The sequence below is a fragment of the Maylandia zebra genome, linkage group LG15 (genome assembly GCF_041146795.1).
Source record: "Maylandia zebra isolate NMK-2024a linkage group LG15, Mzebra_GT3a, whole genome shotgun sequence".
Taxonomy (NCBI): Eukaryota; Metazoa; Chordata; class Actinopteri; order Cichliformes; family Cichlidae; genus Maylandia; species Maylandia zebra.
Genome location: NC_135181.1, coordinates 33344234 through 33365736, shown reverse-complemented (window position 1 = coordinate 33365736; position 21503 = coordinate 33344234). Strand labels below are relative to the sequence as shown.

General features: G+C 41.5%; 1 protein-coding gene across 1 annotated transcript; it reads right to left on the bottom strand.

The window, feature by feature from the left end:
* Positions 1–61: 61 nt before the first annotated feature.
* znf292b (zinc finger protein 292b) lies at positions 62–20689 on the bottom strand. Its single transcript, XM_024800383.2, has 8 exons — positions 20491–20689; positions 12472–12626; positions 12256–12331; positions 12001–12136; positions 10793–10995; positions 9618–9754; positions 8990–9131; positions 62–7227 (listed from the first exon to the last, which is right to left on the bottom strand). Exons 1-8 carry the CDS (start codon positions 20653–20655, stop codon positions 595–597), a joined length of 7647 nt encoding a protein of 2548 aa, XP_024656151.2. The 5' UTR covers positions 20656–20689; the 3' UTR covers positions 62–594.
* Between the last annotated feature and the right edge of the window lie 814 nt (positions 20690–21503).

The window sequence follows — 21503 nt, the reverse complement described above, 5'->3', positions numbered from 1 at the left end:
ATTATGCAAGATATGTGAATGCAGGAAAAAACAAAAAAACCAACCACACACACACACACACTTACAAAACACTGGTGAATATTTAATATGAGAACATCGGTTTGTCATTCAAAAAACCTTTCCACAAAATCATTATCATCATCAGTGTGCATGCAGGAGCTCCAGACATTACATCATGAAAGGCATCAATTCTTTGCACCCCCAACACACATACGTTACAAAAAAAAATAAAAAAAATCAGGCTGCTGGCTGCAGTGGGTAATTTCAAACTATACACAGCACAAACACCTTCAACCACAAACTACACAGTCAATTTCAGTCCACCAATCTCCAAGTTCCACAGGGATAATCAAGACACCCTAACCTGATGTCCTATATCTACTAAACCCGAATGTTCTTTTTTGTATTTAAAAACATGCTTTACATTTTTCTAGTTAAAAAACAATAGACAACCATGTACAGGTAACAAGTGTTTATAGATGGATGTATAAAAAACATTTTACATGTAGGGCCACCAGTGTGCAGCAGATTTTACTCATTCAAATCCTGAGATTCTGCTTCCAAAAGAAAAAAAAAAAAAAAAGGAAAAAAGTGTTAATTATATTTTTCTAACAACACAGCAGGGCGCATGTCCTGCAGCTGTTTTAACATCAGGTCAGAGACAGACGATGAAAAGGCCGTGTCCAGGTATATTTTCACCTTGCTCAGTGATTTCAGATTCTGACGGTTGCTGAACCTGACACAGTTGCCTTTGGTGCTCAGGCTGAACGGATGCCTGCACTTTACTGCCTCCGAGACATTCCTCATCAACGGGTGCTCAGATTTATTTGACTGTTCTAGGAATTTTAAGAAGGACATTTCAAATCCCATTGGTTTAAAAGAAGCCAGCGGCACGCTCTGCTCAGTCCTCTCCTCCTGCATTACAGCGGGACATGAGGAGACAGCTTCATTGGAACGGCTGCAAACCACGTCCGCCTTGGTTGGATGTGGAATCTTCTTGCCTTTCACAATTTTTTCAATGTATTTTCGTGGACGCCCTCGCTTGCGTTTGAGTATCACAGAACCATCAGAGATGCCATCATTTGATAATTTGCTGTCAAACAATGCTACAGGGATCCCTGCTGCAGCCCTTCTGCGTAGGATCGGCTTTGAGCATCCATACTCTCTACCCTCCAGGCTGGCGTCTGCAGCCGTCTCGACGTCTGACATGTCTGAGGTGTTGTCAGATTTGGAGTCGTCACTCCTGATTGAGCGACACTTCTGCCGCGGAAACTTTTTGCAGAAGATAAAGTGACTTCTGTGCTGTTCCAGGTACTTTTCTGAAAGTCCGTGGCCAATGTAATGCTTCATTATACTCCGCTCTGACTTCATTACAGACTCGCAGCCTTTGATCATACAGGGGTACTGCAGAGGTAATTTCTTCGTGCACAAAGCGGACGCCTCCAGTTTAGATTTCAGTGAGGGTTTTCCATATTTAACCCAGTGATTGTTCTTTGACTTGCTAGCCCTCTTTGTGTCACTTGCTCTCAAAAACTTTTTATTCGTTTCAATGTTTTCTTTCCCATTACTTGTCTTAGTAATTTGATAATGCAAAGTCTTTGAAGTCTGTTTTGTGCCATCTTTTATTTGTTGACTCTTTAATTTAGACTGGTGCAGATCCTGATGCTTTTTCATCATATGTCTGATCAGATTTGACTTTGTGGCATATGAACGGTCACAGCCTTCAATTTCACACTTGAAAGAACCATTTAAATGTTCTGGTTTGGCCAGCTTTATATCTTTGTGCTCACCTTTGATGTGAGCTACGTAACTCCTGAAAGCAGTGAAGGATTCCTTACATCCTTGATGGCCACAAGCAAACTTGCCGAGCCTGACGCTGGACAACAGACTGCCGACTTTATCTAGACTAAATTCGTGGAGCTGGACATAATGCTGAAAGAGGTTGGGTACTTGTTGGAAAACACGGGAGCAGTCTTTGACTTGGCATCTGAACTCAGAAACCTGAGGGAACTCTGCCTCTGGCTCATCCTCGTGGTCCAGTTCATTCGCAGCCTCAGACTGGTCCTGCTCTTTGTTTACCTCCAGTGCCGACAGGGCAGACTGGTGAACAGCCCTGTAGTGGAGGATCAGATTGTGCTGGATAGTAAAAGCTGCCACGCAGCCTTGATGAACACAGCAATATGGTCTGTATGGACTCATTGCATCACCTAACTTGGGCTTCCTCTCTTTAGTCTTCTTTGTAACATCTGTACTTGGCTGAACTATTGAGTGCCTATTGAAAGCTGAATGCTTGTTGGAGGACTGTGGCTCCTTAGCCTGAGCCGTGCCCAAGAGAGCCTGGGTGAGCAAAGGTGACACTGTAGGTAAGGAGTCGCCAACCACTGGATGCTGAAAAGGCAAGTTTCTTTGCTGTTCATGTAACCATTGTTCTGCTGCTTTTACTGACGGGAAGGATGTAGTTGAAGTCTGTGCCTGTCTCGAAGGAGTCACTGGCTGGTTATGCGTGTGAGCTGCTTGCAAAGGACAGATCACTGTGGAGCGAATGTCTTGCTGAAACTTGTTATTCGTTATGACTGTGTTAGTGCAGGGCCCCAGAACCTGTGATGGGTAATCCCGTTGTGTGGCATCTTTGAGCGGACACATATGTGTCCCGTTCTCCACTGTCGTGTGGTACCGAGCCTCTGGAGCAGAGTTTATACCCACAGGTTGGTTTTGAATAGCAGCGGACGCAGCATCTTTGGCCAGCCTGCGCTTCAAATCTAAATCCGCAATTTCTTTAGCTGATAATTTGTGAGCTGAGTGGTAGTGAGCTCTGAGGTTTGAGTTTCGAGTGAATGCCTTACTACATTTCTGACATTTAAAAGGAGCATATAGGCCATATCGTTTTTTAACCACATTCACCATCTCAATTTTGTAGCTGTGGGTTTTTGAGAGGTGTTTCCACAGTGCTTCACTGGAAATGGAACTAAAGGTGCAGTCCTCCTTCTCACAAGCAAATGGCTTAATCAAGGCTGATGAAATTGACTTACGCGATTTGACTTTTGCACATTTGGTCTGGTTGTTTGCAGCTTGCTGCACAGAAACATTTGACATTTGATCAGCAACTTCTCTGACCAAGTTGAGCCTTTCAAATGCACTCTGAATTTCGGTCATGTACTGCTGTTGGCTGGCTGACAGTTGGTATGGTTCAGGCTCTGGATCATTTGCCACAATGACTCTGGGACTTGGTACCTCCTGTTGTGGTATAACAGTATCTCTGAAACAAGTAAAACTTTGTGTGTTCAGCAATAGTTTAATTTCATCAGAGGTCTGTGGCATAACTACAGAATTTTCTTCAAAAAATTGTCCTTGACTAATAAAATCTGTCTTTGCATCATTAGACAATGGATTATATCCAGAATTATTGGAAGAGGTACCTGCTGGATCGAGCGATATGGCTTTAGCATCAGCGTTGGAGGAGTTACACGTGCTGTTCCGACGCTGCAAGTCGCCAGCCAAAATCTGCTCACGCAGTCTCTTTTTAATGCCTTGGTCAAAAGCTTTTCTCTGCACCTCAATCTGACTGCTACTTATTGCTGCTGGACTAAGCTGATTTTCAGGTATCAGTGTGTGTGTCACTGAGTTTAAATCTGGATCTGGTGTGTGGATATTGTCAGACTGATATCCTTCATTGTGGATCTCCCCAGCAGTCTCGTTTTTAGGGGCAGATCTGGGGACAGCCGCAGAAGGGTTTTTTGTGAGGATTTGTGAAAACAGTGGGTCTGGGAATTCTGTTCCAGAAAATATATCCATACTTGGCTGAGGATAATGGGCTGAACTGTATGAGCATTCTTGCTTCACCTGAACATTTTCTGTGTGCTGTATTACTGAGCTACCTGTCAAACGCTCACCAGCTCCTAGGGGAACACAGGGGTTTTGGAACATTGTCTGTGGGGCAGGTGTGTGCACAAAGAGATCAGACATGTTGGATTCAGTCATAATTTGTTTAAGAATATCATCATTTGCCTCATTGCTGCCATATGTCTGCAAGTTATTTGGTGGATAATTACGTGTGGGGTAATCTTTTGTAGCTGCTGAAGATTGATGATGCTTCTCCTGGTACACAGCAGCAGGGTTATAAGAAAGTTGAGGGGTGCCAACTGTTTGCTCTGAATTAAGATCAAGGAATGATCTTGGCAAATCTGCATTCAGTTCTGAATCATTGTAGGGTTTGCAAGTTGTTCGTTTGGACAAGTGGCCTCCGAGGGATTTAGGACTATCAAACTGTCTAAAACACCTCCGACAAACAAATTTCCCATCCTTAATAATCGCTGGCCATTTAATCCTTTTGTTTTTTCTGCGTCGCACCTCATCTTCGGCGACAATAGGGCCATCTATAGGTAGGACCGTACTACTCTTCTGGATTTCGTTGTTTGCAGAAGGAAAATTCATCTGTAGATGATTTTGCACAGTTTGCGTTTGTTCAGGTATCTTGGCACCAGGGGCTAAACTGCTTTGAATCTGTGATGAATATGATGGACAGGCATCAGTTTGTTCCAACACTTCCTTTGCACCATTCACGTACGAGGGACGAACTGGCTGGGGCCTACTGTTCTGTGGTGACTGCAAGGACTCTGCTGGTCTCTCCGTAACTGATCCCATCACAGAACAGGATGGGACACCAAGCGACACAACAGAACTATTAGGAGTCATTTGCAGGTTCGCTTGCAGGCTAGGTGGATAGACTTGAGAAGAACCACAGTTTTGAACCTGTTCACTTCCAGCAACTGTATGCCAACTGTGACTGCCTGAAGCTTGAGCGTGTTCAATTGTGGGATTTCTATTGCTCCCTAACTGAGAGAGAACAATGGGATTCAAAACATTTGCCATTAGCAGCGAACCATTATGGGTGAGGCCTGGTGAAGAAAGCGAGTGCAGGTCAGAATAGTTTAAACTGTTACCCATGTTGGTATAAGGTGATTGGATAACGTTCTGTCTCTGAACTCCATGAATTGTTACTCTACCGTTTTGCTGGTTCTGAAGCTGCGAGACTGAACTGAGATGCTCCACAGACGATTTGCTCTGTGCTGGAGCATAGGTTGTTTTGATGTTAGTTCGAGCAACTTTCCATTGCTCATAGAAATCTGGGTGAACCGCTTTCATGTGCTTGGTGACACTCCTGTAGGAGCTGTAATGCCTCGGACAGGTTTCTAATGCGCAATGAAATCGCTCTCTCTGTTCTAGAGAGTTGTCCGCTCTGTTCCCAGCTCGCTGCTGAGGACTTACTGTTGGAGGGAGTGGCTGCAAAACTGCAGGCTCTACAGAGTTGTGAGGCAGCTGTACTGTTAAGCAGTTGCTAGTAGACGGTGGCTCTTGCTTTACTGGCAAATTTAAGTTAGAGTTGTAATTAACTGAATCAGTATTCTGAATATTAGAGAACATCTGCGGTTGGCTATGTAAGACATTATTTAAACTGGCTTCAAATGAAGGTACAGACTGATTCTGTTGGGGCGCTCTTTGATAATCAGACAAATTATCTCTATATCTTTGAGTTTCAGACAAGCTGGAACAGACAGACTGAATCACAGAATTGCTTAAATTGTGTGTATGACTGCTTGAAAAAGCTTTGTCTTCATGTTCGCTTGTATATTGTTTTAATGTGTCCACAGGTTCTTCTGAAGATGTCAGCAAAGTCTCAGTGGGTACCGGCAGCCGTCCACGATCTTGATCAACACTCTCCGTTTCAGTGCTCCAGTTCTCCTGTTGCATTTGCTCAGCGAGTGAAGGGCTGGGTTGCCCATTTTGTAGGGTTTGTTCAGAGGACTGGTTTTCCTCTTCTTGAGTCACATGCCTGTCCTGGTGTAAATCCAGCTGCTGTTGTGAATGGAATACTTTTCCACAGTCCACAACTTTACAGGTAAAAGTTTTATAATGCTGTGCCTCGTGGTCATACAGTTTGAAGGCTGCATTGAAAATTTTTCCACAGTTTGGAAACATGCATTTAGCTTTAAACACAGAATGTGTTTTCCTATGTATTAGGAGCTCAGTGTTGGACAAGAAACTTGCCTTGCAGTTCAACTGTATGCAGATGTAAGGTTTTACACCACAGTGGACCTGCAAGTGATCATTAAGATGAGTGACACTAATGAAGTGGCGACGGCAGTACTGGCAAACAACCTTTTTGCTCTGCATCTCAAGGAACGTCTTTGCTTCCTCATTATCCCCATGAGCTTTGACATGTGCAATAAGATTTTTGAAAAATTTGAAGCTCCTCCTGCATTTTCCAACAGGGCACATGTTGTCCTCACTACAGTCCACATTAAGCCTAGGCCCACTGGTCTGACCCTTGTAAGCCAACCCCCGGTTACACCCTGAGGGGTCACCATTTACAGAAAGATTGTGCTGCGTTTTGGATTCAAAGGCTGCAATAACAGGGGCAGCTGTTTTGGGATTAGCCAGTTTTTTGCTTGTTTTCAGTGCAGTCAGCCTTTCCTTGCACGATTGTTTCACATGTGATGTTACATGGGGAATTAATGTGTCTTTTGAGGTAAATGTCTGAGCACATATTGGGCAGGTGTACATTCCCTTGCTTAGATGAGTCTGTGCGTGTCGTACAATCCTATGGCCGAGAAACTCTTTGTCGCACAGCACACAGTACTGCATGTAGGCCTGCCAGTTTCTGAACCTGGCAGATATAAAACCTTTTTCTCTCAGTTTCTTCATTTCTCTGTTTTTCTGTTTCTTGTCTGTAACATCTTTGAGTTCGTAGGTGCCAGTAACTAAGTGGTCTGGAACATTATTAAACCCCCTTAGGCTCATGACGTCCTCTTCTTCAGGGCTCTCTGTATCATTCAGCAAATCAATCGACGACACTATGGAAGCTTCTTCGCCCATTAGTGCCAAGCAATGACGCTTTAGCGCTTTCCAATCCCAAAATTCTGGGTCAAAGGACCACTGGGTTTTTAACACTAGCAAGAGTTCACATCGCAGCGAGTTGGGAACCAGCAAATCCTCCTCCTCTAGTTTTTGATCAGGTTCATTATAAAGAGTCTCCACAGCATAGTAAGACTCAACAGTGGGTTCTAGGAGGAACTCTGTCAGCTGACAGGCTCGCTTCACTTCCAAGTCAGATGGAAGCAAACAGGAAATTGTTTTACACACAGTGGCTTTACTGTTCCCATCACCTGATTCCATCCGTAGAGCCCTGATGCACATTTCGATGCACACTGGCAGGCCAACACGGTCAATCTGTGAAGGGGACAAACACACACACACACAAAAAAGCTAAATTATTTTAAGCATGTTTCAACTTATTCTGAACTGCTCTGGCTATATTAATAAAGAAGACCCATTTCATTAAAAAGACGTTATTTGGTTATTAAGTTACTACAATAACCTGTTGGCTAAGATACAGTGTTGAAAGTTAGGCAGATCTAGTCCTCCTTTGTAGCATTTTTAAGATAATATGTGGGGGCTTACCTTTCCAAAGGAATTTAGAGACCTAAACCAGTCTGGTGATGGTTTAAAAACAAAATTGATTCTTGGCAAGACTATCATTTTTATTGAAGCGACCCTTCCCATGAAAGATATGGGTAGAGATTTCCATCTAGTGGGATGTAGTTTAATTTAGTTAAATCTGCAAGCTTAGGAGAGACATTAATACCTAAATATTCAATATTTCCAGATAGCAGTGGGCTAGAAGAGGAATTATGGAAGGAGCAATTAATCAGAAGAACTGTAGATTTGAACCAGTTTATCGAATAATCTGAAACTTTTGAAAAAGAGTTAAATGCAGTATCTCAGGGAGAGCTGTTTGTGAGTGTTGGGAAAAAAAGCAATACATCCGCATAAAGACAGATTTTATGTTCAACATTCTTCCATCTTATGCCCGTAATCATTTTAGCCTGTCTAATTGCTGCTGCTGCTAGTGGTTCGATAAAAATTGCAAACAGTGCAGGGGAGAGTGGGCATCTCTGCCAGGTGACATCTTCCAGCTTCTGCCAGGAGACAGAAGCTGAAAGATGTTTGGTCATTTGTCCTGCCACATGCTGTCGGGGTAGTATTTTGTGCCCAAAAACTACGACACACCATAATCCCCATTCCACAGACCTTTACACTGGGCACAACACAATCAGACAAGTACCGTTCTCCTGGCGACTGCCAAACCCAGACTTGTCTGTTGGATTTCCAGAAAAGAAGCGTGAATTCATCAATCAATTCAATTTTATTTATAAAGCGCCAAATCACAACAGCAGTAACCTCAAGGTGCTTTATATTCTAAGGTAGACCCTACAATAATAATAAGAAATACTCAATGGGAATCCCCCAGCAGCCTACGCTTATTGCAGCATAATTAAGGGAGGATTCAGGGTCACCTGATCCAGCACTAACTATATGCTTTAGCAAAAAGAGAACATGTCTCCACTGTTGTAGAGTCCATTTACATTGCGCTTCTTGATGTAAAGCTTAGATGCAGCTGCTCGGCCATGGAAACCCATTCAATGAAGCTCTCTACATACTGTTCTTTCAAACTGATCTGAAGGTCACATTAAGTTTGGAGTTCTGTTCTGACTGACTCTGCAGAAAGTTGGCAACCTATATGCTGACTGTGATTTTATGTGGCCTACCGCTTCATGGCAGAGTTGCTGTTGTTTCCAATCACTTCTACTTTGTTACAGTAACAGCTGACAGTGGAATATTTAGTAGCAATGACATTTCACGACTGGCCTTACATTGGATTGCATATGAGACATCCTATCACGATACCAAGCTGGAATTCACTGAGCTTGTGAGAACCACCCGTTCTTTCACAAATGTTTGTAGATGCAGTCTGCATGCCTAAGTGCTTCATTCTACAAACGTGATCTGAACACCTGAACTCAATTTAAATGGGTGAGTGAACACTTTTGGCAATATGGTGTGGATAGCTCAAAGGCAAAAGATAACAGTTGCAGTCAATCATTTGGGTCCAAATGTTTGAATATACTGAAGCAGATGACTTTCCACTAACCTCTGACTGAATGACCTTGATGAGGAACAGGATGTGGTACACAGTAATTGACAATAAAGACATCTGGCGACATCTGTCAAGAAAGGCCTGCTCTGATGGTTCCAATCGCTTCAGCAGCTTGCTCCAAAACAGTGTGAGTTCCCTGGTTAGAAGACAGACAACTTGCTAAATACTGATTACATCACCAACCTCCTAATACAGCGGTCTCCAACCTTTTTTGCGCCACGGACCGGTTTATGCTCGACAATATTTTCACGGACCGGCCTTGTCGCGTGTCGCGGATAAATACAACAAAATAAAACTAGTACCGGTACCGAAAAAAGAAGACTTATTCATAACACACGTGAAAAGACCCAGGAAAAGTGAGTTAACGATAAAAACGATAACAAAATAACGCTGAAAACCGATAAAAACCCTGAAAACCATACATTTCACACCTGAGCGTCAACTCTCGCGGCTTGGTACCGGTCCGAGGCCCAGGGGTTGGGGACCGCTGTCTTAATAGTACCCAACAATATGGAGGAAAAGAGAAGGAAAAAAAGTATGCTGATTCTATAACTTTACTTATTTTTCTAAAAAATTAAATAAAATAGTGGTCAGCATCAAATCAGAGAACTTTTCTTCTTACCAAGCACAGTATGTGTCTCCTTGGAGAAGCTGCCGGGTCAGGAAGGCCGAGCATAAACTGAAAGCTGCATTATCGTCTCCCTCAGACTCTAGGTTGCAAATCATCTCTAATGCATCACGGCAGTCCTCCTTTGAAAGCTTTACAGATAGAAACAACATAACCACATATTGAATCACCCAAGTGATTAAACCAATCGTTCAGTAATTTTGCAACCCTCCAATATCAAAGGTCTCAGAAACTTTTAAATGTTGCCTACCTATTACAAGAAAACATAAAAAGACAACAGCACCAATAGATTAAGGGCACAAATAAGGCTAGCAGCAAAGTGACATCATGATGTGCTAAGTTACCTTTTTAATACCAAGGGAGCTAAGAGCTAAACTAGAGACATTTCAAAATGTTGCTCGACAGCATTCAGTGACTGTAGCTTGAAAATGTGTTTGAAAATACTCAAACTTGAAAGGCTCATACTAGATAGTCACACACAGGAAACCTTTCACATTATCACAATTTTAATACAATGTTGTAAAAACATTATTTGCCCTTTTTTTGGCATATTTGTTACACTTTAGTATCAGACAAAGATAACCTGCCTAAATACATAATGCACTTTTATTTATGCCCCATAAACCTAATAAACCTCCAGCATTTGCAGGAACTGCCAATTACTCTTTCAAATCATTGTTGAGGAATTTTGTTCCACTGTTCTTTGCAGAATTGCTTTCATTTTCAGTCACTGAAGGGGTTTTGAGCATGAACTGTCTGTTTAAGGCCATGGCAAATCATCTCAACTGGGCTTACTGTGACTAGATTACTCCAAAACCTGCACTTTATTTTTCTGACTTGATGTGTTATAGATGTTCTGATGCATAACCCAAGTGTGCTTGAGCTGCAGGGAACCAACCAGCTTAAGTTAGTGCTCTCTGTACAACTTTCCCCTTACCTTACACATAAAATCTCAGTTTTCCCACTAAACCTGCTTTTTCAAACAAACCCCCGATTCCTAACACACAAACACGAAGTCCAACAACACAACTGCTGGCCTGTGTAGGATAAACAGCAGATGACAGATGAAACCCTCAGGTTGAAAGTCTATGAAAACATATAAAACTTAACCCGCTACTAAGTGTGACCACAGCACTTTATGCATAATTAAATAACCCAATGAAACTCACCTCCTCCATAAGCTGATTCTGCTCTGCAGTACCACAGAGGCACACAAGATACAGCTGCTTGAAGGATCCGTTCACTTGGAAGGCTGAGGACTGGCAGCAGGTCTTTGCCAGCAGTGCAGCCTTCTCTAGCTTCTTCTCCTTCATCAGCTGCTTCACCCTCATCCCCAACAGTACGATTCCCTCCTGTGCTAGGAATTCCTCAACTGAAACATTCAATATGCATTTTTTTAAAATTCATGTTAAGTATCTAAATTTTATTTTTATTTTTTTTAAATGGAAGTGCTCAACAATTTTCTTTCCAGTAAAATCTTAAACACAGTATTGCTAATGCCGAGGCTGCATAAAATCTACTTTAAACCCTTTTCACTTATTGTACTTGAAGACGTGCAACATAGGGACCAACCAGATCCCTTATTGTGATTAATTGGGCCTCCAGCGACAGTGAGGAATCTTAAAGTCATTTGTAACCAGGAAATGTCCTTTACCTCTCATATTAAACAAAACAGACTACACACTTTCATCTGAGCAATACTGTCAAAATTTGGAGCTTCCTGTCGCAATGACGCAGAAGAAGTAGTCTTACTTCCAGGCTCGACTAATGCACAAGAAGTTGACAACAAATTCCAAACAGCACTTCCGTCAGCATGCACCTTATGTATGGAGAGATTTAGAGCACAGGACGGGAGGTAGAGTATTCACCTGTTCTTTTAAGATCCTACTTCAATTTTCTTTTTGGTGAAGCTTATTGTTTGGAGTTGGTGAAGCACCAGTCACTAACTTAAGTCTGATCTCTGCTGTGCTTAAGTTGTTGCAATAAATGGCTGCCCCTCGCTGGGCTTGGATCTGATGATTTGAAGTTACTCAAATTACTGAATTCTCCAGAGGAACCCACCTGAGGGATTAATAAAGTTTTATCTACTCTCTAATTTGAATTGAAAAATAAGAACTGAGGTTGTGAACTTCAATTTTTACTGTTCAATCACTGCTCCAAACATATTTAACAGGAAATATTTTGTTATTCCTTCTGACATTTTGTTACTTTTTTAATTTAACCTGTTAATCACTCTGACCATTATTTCAGTTCTATAAAGCACACTATGTTTTCAAAGGTGCTGCACAAAGCACATTATTGTTATTTTTACTAGTATTTAATTAAAAGCACAGGATCTTTCCAAATAACACAATGTGAAAAAGAGGCCTGCACTCACCTTGTTCTGTGGGAAGGTTTTCATTGGACAGAAGGCCTTGCAGCGTCCTGTTGGACCAAACACCGTCATACTTGCCCAAAGCAGACAACGGGGACAGCTGAGTGATTCCATTCTGTTTAAGATTGCTGTGAGCAAACTGTACACAACAGGAAAACTCCATGAGGTCTGAATGTGAGTAGCAAAAGCATGCTTATGAAGTCCAGCTTAGAGCCGACATTTTGAATACTTTATTTGGAAAGCTGAAATCTTCTTTACCTGAACACATGACTTCAACTCGTTCCATGCGGCATGTGGAATATCCTTCAGTGAGAGTAAAAGCTCGAGGAAACTCCTGTAGACCGAACCATAGAAACAGCAAACTGACCTCTGATGGACTGATTTTACAGGAAAATGTGTAACTCAACGTTGTTACAGGACAGTATCCAACAAACGTTCCATGAATGTAAAGTGTGTATGTGCAGTTATACTTACAGTGAGAGTCTCTCAACTACAAGAGAAACATTTTCACACTGCAGAGAGAGGTATGGAGAGGCACGGGCATAATTCACCAGGGCCTCCGTGTACACTTTCACCAGAGGCAAAGGCTCCTCCTCCACCCTCCACCGACCTGCGTACTCCAACAATGTCTGCAAGGGGAACCAAAGTCACTCACTTAGCAACAATGGAAAAAAAAAACAAAAAACAACAACAACCAAAAAAAACAAAACCTACCAGCAGTTTGAAAACAGGCAGTCCATTCACTACAGTTTAATTCTAATTGTGTGAGGCATTCACACTATAGTGATCCTGTTTCTCTTTATTCTTCCACTTTTATTCTAGTTGCTCAGACCTTGGTTGGTTAACTACTCCCTCAGTTTTCATCCGATTTTCACCATTCAAACTTTAAACCGTTCTGCTCCTTCTGCTAATGCCTGCTATATCTTTTGGTGCTCATAACTTTTATACTTTTTGAGCTATTAAGCTTTTTATGCCATTTTTTGGCCCATTTTGCTGAATGGGACCACATTATCAGTGTGATCACCAGCTTTGCTTGCCAGGCTGAGCCATGTTTTAGCTCAGTGAGATGAGCAGCCGTTCTCAGAGCAGGAGGCCCGGGTTCGAATCCCGCTTATGACAAAAAAATTTTTTCAGTTAACAGTTCAACTGTTTTAACTCTTTTCAACACAAATTTCAGCTTTTTCACCTATTTCCAGTTAGGGCTGAACGATTATGGAAAATAATCTAATTGCGATTTTTTGCCCCAATATTGCGATTGCGATGCGATATGCGATTATTTTTTAAGGTCTTTGTCTTCTGTATTATTAAACAAAGACAAGCAATACATCATATAGTATGGCCAATACTATATTACATTAATTTTAAACTGTTCTTTCCTGGAAGACAGACCTCTGTTATGATGACATGAGGTGATGCATGAATTGATGACTGACATTTTTATTTAACTTCTTCAATCACAACAGTATATTTGAACATACACAATAGTTTATTTTTAGCTTACAAACATCTGAGCATAAAGTGCTGACAATGAACCCTGGTGTAAACATTAAAATGAAAGTCAGTACAATGTGCAGATTGCAGAAATATACATAAACAAAATCAGTGGCTTTACCACACTCAGTTTTTCGACATCTGTGAACTACTAGACAGTCATTCAATTAAAAAATAATATTAAATAAATAAAACTAATAAATAAAAAATACACACATCTTACTGATCTCTGCAGTCAGTAACATTACACATAAAGTGCAAACATAATAGCAATTGTATAAACACACACACAAACACGCCTTTAAAATTTAAAGGCGTGAAATTGGACGGTCTAGCCTTCTGAATCAGAAGGCTAGTTCTGATTAGCGTCACCGCTGTCTCGGTGGAGTTTAATAAACTCGGCCGTCTGCTTCTTGCTATCTAAAATATAACCAGACACTGGTGTAAATTCTCGACTGTCTCATACTTCTGTTTAATAAGTTTTCTGTTTGACGTTTAGTCAGCTGTGTGAAAACCAAGGAGGAACCCACCCGGGGGATTAATAAAGTTTTATTTTCTCTAATCTAATAACTTTAATCTCAGCCAAACCGATTTACTCACGAACAAACAAAACACTGAAAAAAGCCCAACAATAACATTTTTAGGTTGTCTAAGTGACTTATATATTACGTTTAACCCGAGCAGAGAAACTCCGCGGTGATCTGAAAATGATGTGCCGGGAGTTGTGCCGTTCTCGGCCGCATCAGTAACCCTCGAGCTCCCGGCTAGCTGTCGAGCTGGTGGGTAGCAGACGCCTCTGAAAACGTCGAAGCACTTTTGCAAATATGGGATATCTTGATAAACCGAGCAGATATTCGATGTTTACACAACTACTTTCTCGCCTGAAAATATTTTAAAAGTTTATTTTGTGACCCAGAAAGATTAGTATGAGTAATTTTAAAACTTAGTAGCGGCCGCCATTGTTGGAAACTGGAGTTTGGCTGGGCCGTGCTATGAATTCTGGGATATGGTAGTAATTTGGACAGCCTTCGGCGCGTCGCTGTGACGTAATCGGTCTACAAATGCGGCCTTAGGAGGATGCAGCCCATGAATTTGGACATGTCCAGAGTATAATCGCAGCCTTTGCGGTTAGAAAATTGCACTTGATCATGTCGCGATATTATCGCAAATGCGATATATTGTTCAGCCCTATTTCCAGTAGAATTTTAAGTTTTTCCACTACTTTTCAGCACAAATTCTGCTGATTCACCTGTTTTCAGCGCAAAGTTCTGCTTCTTAACCTCTTTTCAGCACAAATCTCAGCCTCTTTAACTCTATTCTGCACAAATTTCAGTTTCTTCACCTCCTTTCAGCAAATTTCAGCTTCTGCTCCACAGTGCACATTTTTTCTCTCATCATAGGACCAGAACTGGTTTGGCTCAGTGGGTTGAGCAGCTGCCATGAGACGCGGCGGTAAAGGTTCGAACCCTACCTGTGATAGTTGCCACACATCTTTCCCGCTTGCATGCACTCTGCTTTCTTGACACTCTTCAGTGTACCCTTTCACATACAGCCATCTTCAGCAAGCACTTCTGCTTCTACACCTCTTTTCAGCTGTTTTCAGCAGATTCCACTACACTGCATTCACACTGCATTTTCGCAGGAAATGCAGCTTTTTCTAGAGACAATAATATTACAACAGGTGTTTAAATAAAGTATTCCTCATCTTCCCGTCTCATTTTCCTGCAGGGAAGACAGGCAGGCTTCAGGATAATGGCCCAAAAGCCTGCCTGTCACAGACAATGTGATAGAGGAACCTTGAAACGAGAGTTAAACAAAACAAAAAGATTTCTGACATGATGACAGGCTTCCATCCTCATGTACAACACCTGATACCAGCAGGCAACAGTGCAAACCACTGAGCGACCAGCAGCACTTGTTATTGTAATCAACTGCTTCCGCGAAATCCAATTTTAGTGTACTCATTTAACAGAATACACTAGGGCTGTGCGATATGACCAAAATCTCATATCCCGATATGAGACATTTATCGTCCGATAACGATATAAATCACAAAAATGTAACATTTTCTGTAAATTCTGTGAATCTTGGGCAGCTCGACTTGCGTGAAGTGTTTGCAGCTGGGCGTCATGTACCTGGAGTCGAGTCTTTTAACCGATGCATGAAACGATACATTTTTAGACATAAGTTGTAACGGCCGCTGTTTTCTTTGTGAGTATTTATTACACGGCGTGCTGCGGGGAAAAGCCTGTTCTAACGTTTGAGTCTAAGGTTTATTTTTTAGCACCTGGCGGCTCTTTTTTACTTCTCATCCGTAAATAATCTGCTCTTTCACGTGATTCAGTTTATTTTGAAAAGTCTCACCAGGATCTTGAGCTTTATTGTGAAAGGTTTATCTGGAACATAAACAAGCGGACATGCTTTCACCGTCGTTGTTGCTAATGACAACACATAAAAACAGGCGCTTGTCTGTCTGTAGTTTGGTTATATTAAATATAAGAGAAAGAGAGAAAGAAGAAATTAATATAACCACTACAGTGACCATCAAAATAATGAAAAAATATTGCCGTAAACAGTTTATTTTGCAACACCACGAAACAAACGATAGCGTAAAATGAAACGATAGACGTTTTTATATCGTCATCCAATATATATTGTTATATCGAACAGCCCTAGAATACACATTTAGAGGTTTTACTAGTTTTACAAATGATTTAGATCATGATCTCACAGCTAGCTACAATAAAATAAGAAAAACATTTTATTAAATGAATGTAAAAGTAGAAAAGTTCAAACTTTTCATCTCATCCACATCGGCCTACAGCCTTTCTGTCACCTCAGTCTGCAGCGCTTTCCCTGTGCAGCTCTGCTTTCAGGCCAGAAAGCGTCTGAATTTTATATAGCAAAGTTTGACAGCACCAACAAGGTGATTCACAGATAGCTACCGAGAAAAACTTGGTCTGCCTTGTGTTCAAAGGGGGTATCTTTGCTGTAGGGACCTTCACAGCAGCAACAACTCATTACTGACTAGCTGACAAAGCTTTGTTAAATAAACAAGCTGTGGTTGTTCTTGACCAGTAGTTTTTATAGACACTATTTAGGTCTATTAAAGGTCTAGTGTTGACCACAGAAAGAGACATACTGTGACAGTATCATCATTTGTGAAAAACCTCTGCTTGCAACTGAAGGTTAAAAAATGGGTTCAATTCATTCTGATTTTTTTGTATTCACAGTAGAAAAAAAAAAATGTAGAAGTTGATTTGAGTTAGTACACCAGTGCAATTTTAAGCACGATCTGGTTGAAAATAACAGTTTTTGGAGGTAATTTACCCTTTTCTCTGATCAACATTTTGTGCTGCTGAAAACAGGCATTATGATGGTGTAGATGTCAATAATAATTCATTGTCCAAAATAACAACCCTCAGGTCAAAGGCTCACAGTTTTACAAGTGGCTTATGAAAAAGATGTTTGTCATATTTTAAATATGAATGCAATCTAATTAACAAAATGCATTATTTCAGTTTTAATCTGAAATATTTAACAGAACTTTCAAATAATATGATCTAGTACAGCGGTCCCCAACCCCGGTACCGGTCCGTGAGTCGTTTAGTACCGTGCCGCGAGAGTTCAGGCTTGGGTGTGAAATTTATGGCTTTCTGGGTTTTTAATATACATTTTTTTTATTTGTTTTTATCGTTAACTCTGTTTCCCTGGGTCTTTTCCTATGTGTTATGAATAAATCATATTTTTTTGGGTACCGGTACCGGTTTTATTTTGTTGTATTTATCAACTTCTGGAGTCTTACAGCAGATTTTTTTCAGTATAAAACAATTGGCAGTGGATGGAGCAGCTACAAAGATTGCTTTTCTTCACGTCAGACTTTGCTCTGGGATTCCCTCTAGTTTTTTTTCCCAGTTTATACTGCAGGTATGTTTTTAGTTGTAAATGTGGGTTTCCATGGTGACAATGGCACGCTGCAGAGCTGTGCTTTAAACAAAGCATCAAAGCAAAGCAAAAAAATTGTATTGAGAACTTTTTTATAATCCAATTACTCAATGAACTGCTGCAGCCATATATCCTACACAATATACTGCTTATAGAAACCTCAATCTCTTTGTTTTAGCCTCAAACGAAAAGCAGCACAATTAACTATCACTTGGGATTTTCCTAACCTGATGTGGTTAGTGGATGCTAAGGCTGTTTTTTTTAAGATGGGTATAGCAGTTGGTACACAATCGGCTCGATGTCGTACATTCTTGTTTTGTTTGTGTCACATACAGAGGTGGCACAGAGACACTGAGGCACTGCAGACGAGCACACTGCTCTCCGTCTGCAGACATATGTGGGACCATAAGTTTGGCCTGAGTCATTCCTGTTAAGGACCTTTTACATGTCTGTATGTCACCGTTTTGTGCCCACTCCACGCGTACTAGATGCACCTGCTCCATGTCATTCAGAAGTATGTATCTCTCATATAGGGCTGCCACGATTAGTCGACTAGTCACGATTACGTCGACTATCAAAATCGTCGACGACTGATTTAATAGTCGACGCGTCGTTTGAAGCTTTGTAAGATCACAAAAGACGCAGGAATGAGTAGTAGGATTTAAGAGTGTAATAACGGACTGAAACAGAAGAGGGCAGCACTGCATGGATGCCAGCTGCCGTTAAACCCTGAAGAAGAAGAAGAAGAAGAAGCTGTGTCCCAGAATTCATAGCGCAGCCCAGCTCAATTTCCAACAACGGCGGCAGCTAGTTAGTTTTAAAATTACTCTTATTATTCTTTTCTGGGTCACAAAATAAACGTAGCTGTGTAAACCTCAAATATTTGCTCAGTTTATCAAGACATATTTTCAAAAGCGCGCCGACGTTTTCGGAGACGTCTGTTACCCACTAGCTCGATAGCTAGCTAGGCTCACTAGAGCCTGTGAGAACACCGGACTCCCGGCAAATCGTTTTCAAACCCACCGCTGTCTTTCGCTACTCAGGTTAAACATACATAAGTCACTTAGATAACTTAAACATGTTATTGTTTGGCTTTTTTTGTATTTTATTTGTTCCTGAGTAAATCGGTTTGGCTGAGATTAAAGTTAGTTTTTACACAGCTGAATAAACATCAAGCAGACAGCTGATTATCAGAAGTGTGAGATGCTCGAGAATTTACTCCGGTGTCCTGTTATAGTTTAGATAGCAAGGAGTTTATTAAACTTCACCGAAACAATCTGTAAAATTCATTAAAATTTAATAAACTATCATCTTGTCTTTATTTTTAGTTAGCACATACCTTAAACACTTAAAGCTGTAAGCTAATGATAGTTATATATGAGCAGATGCTGCTGGTGCAATATGCTGTACGTTTTACGTCCAATGGATGATGATCTGATTAGTCGACTAATCGCAAAAATAATCGGTGACTAGTCGACTATCAAAATAATCGTTTGTGGCAGCCCTACTCTCATACATAAAAAAGAAAGCTTTGGAACTATTCCCATTAGTGAAGAGTGTTCTTTCTACAACACTGTTTCCCTCCCGAGGTCGCGTTATGACACAAGTTTATGTGCCTAAAGTCCACATGACATCATGTAGTTGGTTGTAGCTAATAGACTTACTAACACTAAAAAGTTTAGGGGACCACTTTTCTACTACCCACAATGAGTTTTATGTTAATTAAATTGTATTTATACATCGCCAAATCACAACAACAGTTGCCCCATTGAGCTATATATTGTAAGGCAGACCCTACAATAGTACAACAGCAAAAACCCCAGCAATCATATGACCTATGAACTCTGGTGACAGTGGGGGAAAGGCTCGGGGAGGGACTTTTAAAAGCAGCTACCCAAACAAAGTAGTGCCGCTTACTGCTAAAGTCACAGATAGGATATATTTTCCACTTTCACTTAGTTTGAACATAAAACTCATTGTTCCAGCCAGGGGCAGCACTAGAGTGAACCCCTTGACCAACTGAATTTTAGTGTCCTTACTTTTCTCTCAGTTTTTGATTCTGTCACTGGTTAGCTGACACGTGATAAAACTGATTAGGTTCATCAAATATCTGCAAAAGCATTTCTATTCATCACCATCAGCAGCCTGACTTCACAGGCACTTCCTGACGTAACCACTGTACTCAGGACAAGGCGAACACACTGAAGACCACCACCACAATGAGCCCGAGGATACTCCGCGTAGAGTCCCCATCCCCGCTCTCTCACGCTCTCAAAACGACAAGCACACCTCTGTAGACTCCACCCGGTGCACAAGCTCACAAACGGCCACTGGTCAGGCTCCAAGGGAGACTGCTGGTAATTTATGCTGCATTGTCTTCAGCGTGCAACTGAGACAGAAAACGACGTGCGCCCTTCTGCAGGCGGGCGTTCCGTTCTGCACGTACACAGGAGAAATCTATCGCGGGATTAACTGACAACTCCTTTCTTTTACCAGGTGCAATCGTACCAAATGTGCTGCAGCTGCTCCTAAAATCCAGCCGAACGGAAATTTGCTGGCCTTAGGGCTGTTACCGAGAGACAGGCGACCAAATTACGCTCACGTGCACGAGCATGTAGCCAAACATACAAGGGTAAAGAACTGATGCTAGGCACCCATATCCGCCAGACGCGCTAAGTGTATCAATGCAATGGAAGCCACCGTAAATAAAACAAGTCATTTTATTATTGCTGGTATAGGTCATTTTACCTGAACGACTCTTAACACCAACATTGCCAAAGGTAATTACCTCATGCAGACACAGCTTTAAGCTAACGTTTGCTTCAGATGCTCAACATTTAAGCTGAAGTTTACGAGCCTGTGTGTATTCACCAACTTGTGACTACTAGACACGCTTCTATTCTGGACATAGATAAAACAACAACAACTAGCGAGTGCTTCCAAGAACTACTCAGTTTTGAAAGCAGGGCTTTCTCTGGAATATCAGTATGTGTGTAGCGTTGTTATCAATGCTAGCTGATTAGCTTGTTTGCTTAAGCGTAAAGAAAAGCAGCTCACCCCACAAAACTCTTGACAATACTTCGAAGATGATTCTTCTGGAGAGTCGATGCTTTCTCTACTCAAGATTTCTTGCAATTCTTGCAAACGTTTTTTAAGTTCCTCGGTCGTTTCACTGATACCAATGGCAGGACTACGATCCTGTTCGGCCTCCTCGTCCGCCATCTTCACACCCAGCTTCTGCGCGTAACCACTGCTACGTAATCACGTAAGTACACATTTTACGAGTTCACGTCATCCCCCCCCCCCGTCAGCACGTACAGAAAATTTCAGCTTTGTTGTTGTGATGGCAGCTTGTCATGTGAGTTCCTGCTACTTAGCGAAAATTAGTTTGCGAGAGTAGGTTCAAATAAAACACCCTCAAAATCTCTGATTTTGTCAAGCCAGACTCACTGTGGATTTCGTTTCTTCTTTTTCTTTTGGCTGCTTCATTAAGAGGTTAAACCAGTACATCATATGCCTCCATCTCATCCTATCCCTAATATCATCTTCTGTCGCTCTGATCCTCCTGCATTAAATCCATGAATCTTCTCGGAAGTTCCTCGTTTCTTCCTTCCATCTTCAACATCCTTTGTCCAATACTTATACATGAGTTGGCTGCAGTTCAGGAAGTAGAGCAGGTCAGCTACTAATCAAATGGTCAGTGGTTCAATTCCTGGCTGCTCCAGTCTGCATATCCTTGGGCATGATACCTAACCACAGGTTGCTCTCCAAACACTTGTGTAGAAAAAGCATTAAAAACGTGCTTAGGTAGAGTAGATGAACCAGTTCATTTACCATATCCCTCCTCTGTGTAGAAGATTTCAGATGGAAGACTGCATTGTGATGACAGAGAGAGACTGGTTGGAAAACTGGATTTATTTTCTAAAAGACAGAATGCAGCAGAAAAATCAGTGACACACAGCAACAACAGGCCTCTCCTCATCCCAGTGTGGAGTCCATGCAGCTCTGGCTGAGAACCCCCATACATGCAAAAGGTTTACTAGCGGTGTCTCACTGATCAGTGCCCCACC